The 7,240-nt window shown below is 33.4% G+C and overlaps 1 protein-coding gene across 1 annotated transcript; it reads left to right on the top strand.

Annotated features, from left to right (window-relative positions):
* Window positions 1–273: 273 nt before the first annotated feature.
* Smp_197230 (adenylate kinase, putative) lies at window positions 274–5,768 on the top strand (the record flags this gene model as incomplete). The annotated part of the gene is made up of 6 exons (XM_018791647.1): window positions 274–307; window positions 340–467; window positions 4,097–4,247; window positions 4,289–4,360; window positions 4,401–4,823; window positions 5,299–5,768. The coding sequence occupies exons 2-6, from the start codon at window positions 396–398 to the stop codon at window positions 5,766–5,768; spliced, it is 1,188 nt and encodes a 395-aa protein (XP_018644648.1). The 5' UTR covers window positions 274–307; window positions 340–395.
* Between the last annotated feature and the right edge of the window lie 1,472 nt (window positions 5,769–7,240).

Here is a 7,240-nt window from a genome sequence, read left to right as displayed (position 1 = left end):
TTCTATCCACTAGTGTTCCAGGTCGTCATTCTCAATACACTTTGTGCTTCAAATTTTTCTTTCGGTTTCATTAGTCGTCATAGTTTTAAAAACTCCGAGGGGTATTTAAAATGAGTTCACTTTGCAAGTGTACCCGAATTTCTTCGGAGTACATAGACTATGCTGAGAAACACTCAATATTTGAGCTGATGCAAGTATTGACCTTTTTGATCTATTCTTCAGAGGTTACTGAAACTTCTATTAATAAATCGTCCTGGAGATCCTATATCATATCTAATTAAGTACCTGGAAAAAGATGTCGGTGATGGTAGTTTAACTTTAACTAAAAGACAGTTCTAGTACCTTCAATTTTTATTTTTGGTCCAAAGTCTTCAGGAAAAAGATTGCTGGGTTCCATGTTGCAAGTGAAACTGCAATGCACGATTATTCATGGGGACGACGTATACAGTTTATGTCAGGAAGGGAAAGTTAGCCATTGCTTTTTATCATTCTACAACTTATTTTCAATTGCCATATTGTAATTGAAACAATGACGACCTGATCTTAATTGTCTTACGTTACTTCGACAATCGAACTGAAATCAAACGCCACAAGATCCAGGTTTAGTTAAATCTTATAGGGTTTTAACATTACCAAAAACTTTTGACATTACGGCCCTAGAAAAATCCAATTTTACCACGATGGCTGTTTTTTTCGCAAACTCAGTTATAGTTCTTTCTCAGACCAAAAAGGCAGAAAGATTTCTTCTGCGAAGAAAAATAAAAGCTTTAGCCTCAATCACATATAACGTGCTCCAATTCACTCAGTTACTATAGAATTTAAAACACTTCTCTAAACCCGATTTCTCGTCAATATTGTCTTTCTTTGGGATTGACACAACTTCATACATGAGTCTTAAAACTCTTTTATAGATGGGTAAGTGTCTAATGTTTTAGCACAATCGTTTTCTAACCACAGCTTGCTATTGAACAGTCACTTTTAAATTTTACGGAAATTCCAAGGCTATCAAACGTCTGAATGAGCAACCTAACAGTATCATTATGCATCTTTCTGTGAGGCCGGTGTTTATTTTATGGAATTTTAATAACGATTACCAAATTGCAGATCACTTTGCTGAGAGATACGGATCGATTTTATACTTTTCATGACCTTATTGGTTTCTCTGTCTCGATGTTTTCCTCACATCATTAGTCTGGAAACCTCTAGGGATTAAAAACCCTTTATGTGCAAATAACGTGAAATTCAGCCACAGGGCCTGCTTTAGAAACGTTTATCAATGTACCAAATGCCAAAGAATAATTAGCTCGCACAAATACCACGCCTACTACAGCTTAAATTGGAATCTAAGTTTCAGCAATCAATTGTACTTCTCCTTAGGCTTATCGTGTGTCTTTCCGACAGTGTATTGGATGTAGAATCTATGTGATCTAGAATGTGACCATTAGTATTGGAATCAATAACCGTAATGGAAATAGACTCACTTGGTTCCCGGAATTGTGCCTGATTAATGTGCCAGTCGTATGTTCTTAAGTCATCGATATCTAGAATTCAAATCATAGATTTTCTAATACTGTCCCCCACCACGAAATAACGTTGGATCTTCATATACCTTAGTTAAAAATAATTAGGCTTTATTTACTGTGACTAGAGGATACACTACAAGTGGCTTCATGGTGAGGATAAACAACACTTGATATGAGATCATCCAAACTGTGATTATGTTTGAATCCACTTAGAACTTGTGCTTCACATTGACCAAGTTTTCCACTAAAAACAAATACATAATGAGGATAAATAACATTTGATACATCATCAGGAATCATCAGAGAATATTTCCTCTGAAATATTCTCCCCAATCTCTTTGATGAATAATGAATCATTAGGAACATCAGCGCCCCTCAAAACTGCATCCAATTTCCGATCATGATTTGATTCGCTCGACACATTTTTCCCATTTTTATAAGATTTTTCATCAAAATCATGTGAATCATTAGGACAATTCATATCTGGTAAGATAAAGCGAGTAATCTGATGACATTGCATGACAGTTTGAATTATTTGAGTTACAATGGAAACTAGGAATCCTAGAAATAACGCAATTCAACCAAGAAGAACTATATGAGCACTAACGAATGTATTGTATTCGGAATTCGAAATCAAGTATAAAAGAATCATTAGTTCATGCAAACACTACATGTTGATTCATTGGAAGCCTTCACCTCACAAAGATTCCGACTTTCATTTAATACACTTGTATTCATCGTGCTGCTCGAATTATTTTCTGAATACGAGTCTCTTCAGCTTTCTCGAGTAGTATCAAATGAAACACAAGTTTGTTTTGGCTGGAGTTCAGTTTCAGAGTAATGCAAGGCTAACAGGGCTTCATTTAATTCTGAACTGAGCTATGACACTATACGGTTTATGTCCAAAATAAAGTCGTGGAATAAATCGAGGGAGGTATATACTCGCTCTCAAATATGGCCGTTTTCTTCCGAAATCGTGGATAAAGATAAATAATCATTAGAAACAGCAAACCTAATAAAATCCAAACTACAGAGTTTCTCATCACTAGTAAATGAAAGAACAGAATCTCTACAGACTGACTTTATGTGTCCCATTTTACCACAGTTAAAGGATTTGGTACATCAAAATACACATGACATATGTGAGCAAAAGTGACCAGGCAATAAGCATTTACTAAACCTCTGCTCACTTCTATAACCTGCTTTGCGACTGCCCAATGAACTGTTATCTTTATAACCTGGAGCACATATTGGATTGGGATAACTAAGTATTGTAGTAGAATTCTTGATGTCCTGGAGAATCATCCTATGAAAGTTTGCTCTTTCACGGCGTTTGAAATTAGTACACTTCACATGACTTTGTAGTCGTAGATACTTGGGAGTTGAGTAGGGAGGTACAGTAGGCTTATCTAAGGAAGCCAAAGTTTTTTGTGTGCTGCAGACATCCTTTCCGTTAAGTGTGACTAAATGAGCCACAATTTTACCATCTTCAACATGTTTCCTGATCATACTCCAGATTTCAAGCCTCTTCATGTAATCTTCAGAATTTGAATGTGTACAAAACTGTTTAATCACAAACTCCATCGTGACGGTAATATGATATTTAGAAGTATTCGAATTGTTGTACTAACTAGGAATTCCCGAAATATTGAAATTTACAGCATGTGGAACTAGGTGAGCACAGATGGACGTATTATATTTGGAATTCGGGATTAGCGGTCAATCAAGTACCAAATAATCATTAGTTCGTACAAATACCACAACAAGCACTGAATGACTATAACAACAAATACGTTGAGATATTTTTACAGTTTTTTGTCGAATAAGATTTTCAAGTCACTTGTAATCACTGTTTCTCTAACCACCTTGTATAGCATATATATCGTGTTGTTTTTAAGTCTAATAGGAATTCACACTCGTTCAATATACCTTTTATAAAAGAACTTAGTTTTGGTTATATGCGTACCTAAACTTACATGTTTACTGTGTTCAAGTAAAATATTCAGCAAATTTTCTAATATTGTTGTCTAATTTTAACACTCTTTTCAACACACTTTCATATACGTTAGATTTTTATAACTGTTTTCCATGCAATAAAATAATTTTCCACTGTGAAAGGTTGAAGCGAATTCAACAGGACTATCTTTTAGCCACACTGTTAATCAAATTCCGCGTTGTATGTCACTGCAACTGTAAATGGTTTGCTCTTTTATTCAAATCATTTGTGTGCTATTAAAAAATTCCTTTGTATGTTGCTTTGTAAGTGGAACGTGAGTTTATCAATAACTTCCATGAGTTCCAAAACTGTTGAAGGAAAAGTAGTTTTTTTCTCCAATGCCCTTACGGTTATCATATTAAAAAATGTGTGATTTGTGAATTATTTGCTTGTTGGTTAGGTTGAATGATCTTTGCAAATTAAGTTATTTCATGACCATTGCAAGTACTTATGTGCTATTTTATTTCGTAATCACCCTTAAACGTGATTTATTGCATACGAATAACGAAAATCATCAAAGTAACATAATCTCTGGAAAGTTAATTTGCCATAACTGTGTTATGATTTTGCCCAATAGAATGCCCCCGTGCAGAAACTAATTGCTGCTTTGAAGAAACAACTTGACGAATCAGATTGTGAATCAAGAGGTTATATTATTGTCGATTTTCCAAGGTGTGAAAAAGAAGCTAAAGCACTTATAAATGAAGGAATATTTCCTGATTATGCAAGTATGAAGTGATAATTACTTCATATGAAATGATCATGGTAGTCTTTCTAGATGCACCTTTGCTTACATTAATTGAAAGAGCATCAGGAGAAAGGATGGATCCCGATAATGGAGGTGAAAATAATAAAAATCTTTAATTTCAGATTTATATTAGATTTATATAACCTAATACATAACCCCCCTTCTGATTTATCAGTTGAAAAGCGCTTGGTAAAAATCACAGAAAATGATGAAGAACTCATTAAAAATCATTACAGCGAATACAACAGACAAATGGTTCTACTGAAGAGAATTTATTCTAGTGTTGCTCATGAATTTAATGCAGATCAGCCAATCAATGACTTATATCATTCTGTTTTGGCAAAAGTAAACCAATGTCGTCGTAGTGTTGCTCTTCAAACTCCTAAAATCATCTTATTAGGCTATCCTGGAGCTGGAAAACATACACAAGCAAATTTGCTAGCTAAAAAGTATGGACTAATTCCAGTGGACTGTGGGCAGCTTATACTTCGTGAAATAGCTAATCGTTCTTCAGTTGGTAACATAATGAAAACTTATGTTCAAAAAAATATTCCAGGTATATTTGTTAGGTCTTTCTTTCTATTATGTACAGTCTTTTGTATATCAGACGTATTCTTTCTTATACAAACTCTTATTCATTAGAATAACCTAGAAATCTATTCGTGATTGAACTGTTGAGTTGCTGGTTTCATCAAGCATATGATGGGAAGTCTTCAGTTTAAAACATTACCTATACGTTGGAACTACTCCTGCGTCCAATAAACAACACAGATATATTTTTTTTGTGAAAGTCACTCAAATTCATCTTTGCTTACAACATGTGATACAAAATACAATGGTGTTAATATATATTATGGTTAAGAGTTTAAACATATCATAATTGTTACTTTTATGCTTGTTACATAAGCCATTTTTCAAGTGGCATATAATCATTCCTTTATAATGAGCGTTTATATATTTTGGTGGTAATTATACCAAAAGTTTCTACGATTTGCACTTTAATACTATTTTTCATTCCTTTAAAAACCTAGTTCCAGATGCCATAGTCTCTGAAGTTGTGAAAAACAGACTGAATGAAATTGATTGCATTACATATGGTTGGATACTTGTCGGATATCCTCGTACACGTCAACAAGCAGAGCTACTGTCATCGCATAAAGTATACCCAACTCGAGTTATTCTAATGGATGTACATCAATCTTGTGCATCTGAACGACTTTCTGGACGTAGAATGGATCCAATCACTGGTATACGTTTTCATACAGCATTCGAATCTGTGGAAGATGTATGCATAAGTCAACGTGCTTTGCAACGTCCGAATGATGAAGAAAATGCTATAGGCCCGAAGCTATCAAGATTTACAGCTAATAGAGATGACATTATCGAATACTATGATCCATATGTGGTTAAAGTGCATGCAGACAGAGATATTCACACTGTTTATGAAGAAATTGAGACTGCTATTGTAAATCCACTACCACGTTTTAATTTTGTTAAATAGTTTAATAATATATATGTACTTGTGCAGACAAAGCTTAAATAGATGATTTCTTATAGGAAATTCTTTTTTTATATGGTTTAATCAGAAAGTAGTCTGGAAAAAGTCTAATTTCTCTAGGAAAATTTTATATGTCTATATTAAAATCAACATTGTAGGATCAAATAGAAATTTACACTAGGAAACCTGACCCAAATCTACTGAAATATACACGAAAACATCATTTGTACGAGGTTTTTGAGGTAAGAATTTTTTTATTAGCATTGCTGATATTTTTTCATATATAAAGAAATGGTCGGATACTCTAAAATAGTCCTCACTGATGAAAAAGTTACCAAATAGGTACCTAATAGGTGTAAATTCTATTTACTCTAATCAACAAAATTACAATCAAACTTTGTACATATTCCTTATAGAATCAGCTAGGGCTGAACTATGTCAACTTGCCTCAATATTTGATTCAAATATGTAACGTAATAAAGGCTCATGTAATCAGCCTTAAAACTAAATATGCGCGAAGGCTAGTTATACTACTCGACCTCATTTCACTCCCGTAATTTCTAAACCGATTAATTGAGTATCCAAAATAGATCACAACGTTCAAGTGATTTGCTTAAAGTTATAATTTGTATGATTAGTTGAGGCTAAAGAATAAACACGCTTCTTTTTTTCTTGTGCAGTTGAAATAACATACTCAAACATGACCGTATTCTTGTAAACGTGTGACTTTTTAACATTTACTTACTTTAAAATGAAAGTAAACATTTTATTTTTAGCGAATTAAGATACAAAAGTTGTAAATTGAAAAACTTGGTTCAGAAGTCTTAACCTAAGCAACCAAGGCATTTCTAACCGAACAAATATTTGAAGAAATTCCCGGGAACCACTCCCTCTAGTTTTAATAGATTATATTCATGTTTAACTAAGGAATTTTTCTTGTATTGTTGTAAAGTAATGAGTGATCTTTGTAAAGTTACTTATTTGCATCCAAGATACATTAGCTTTTCTGCAGTGTATGTAGAGTTGAAAAACGAGAGCAGTCATATAAATGAAATAGCAAACGTTACGTGCATCATAATTATAAGTGGTGTTTCGTAAACAAAGAATTATTTTGTTGCCAATAATCGTCTGTTAAGAACCAGCTGATTGTTAGGTGCGTAGAATAATATAGATAGGTCGTGTTTGTTGGTTATATGCTTTGCTCTTTTTGATTTAAACGTTATGAAAACTAGTAAAGATCGATGAACATTAGTTAAACCTGTTAGTACATATCTATTTTAACCAATCTTAGCTTAAGTTGGGTCTTATATTTAGATAAACTAATTTAATATGCAGTCGAAATCAGCTTCCTTAATCTCTTTGTGAAGATTTCAGTATGTCTGATAAACACATTTTTATGACTCATATTTTTGGAGATTAAAGTTCTAATTCCTGTGATGATAATTAGTACCGTATCTTTAGATCGGAAGAGCGTC

The sequence above is a fragment of the Schistosoma mansoni genome, assembly GCF_000237925.1.
Source record: "Schistosoma mansoni, WGS project CABG00000000 data, chromosome 1 unplaced supercontig 0336, strain Puerto Rico, whole genome shotgun sequence".
Taxonomy (NCBI): Eukaryota; Metazoa; Platyhelminthes; class Trematoda; order Strigeidida; family Schistosomatidae; genus Schistosoma; species Schistosoma mansoni.
Note: the sequence above shows the minus strand (reverse complement) of the source record. Positions and strands in the feature narration are given on the sequence as shown.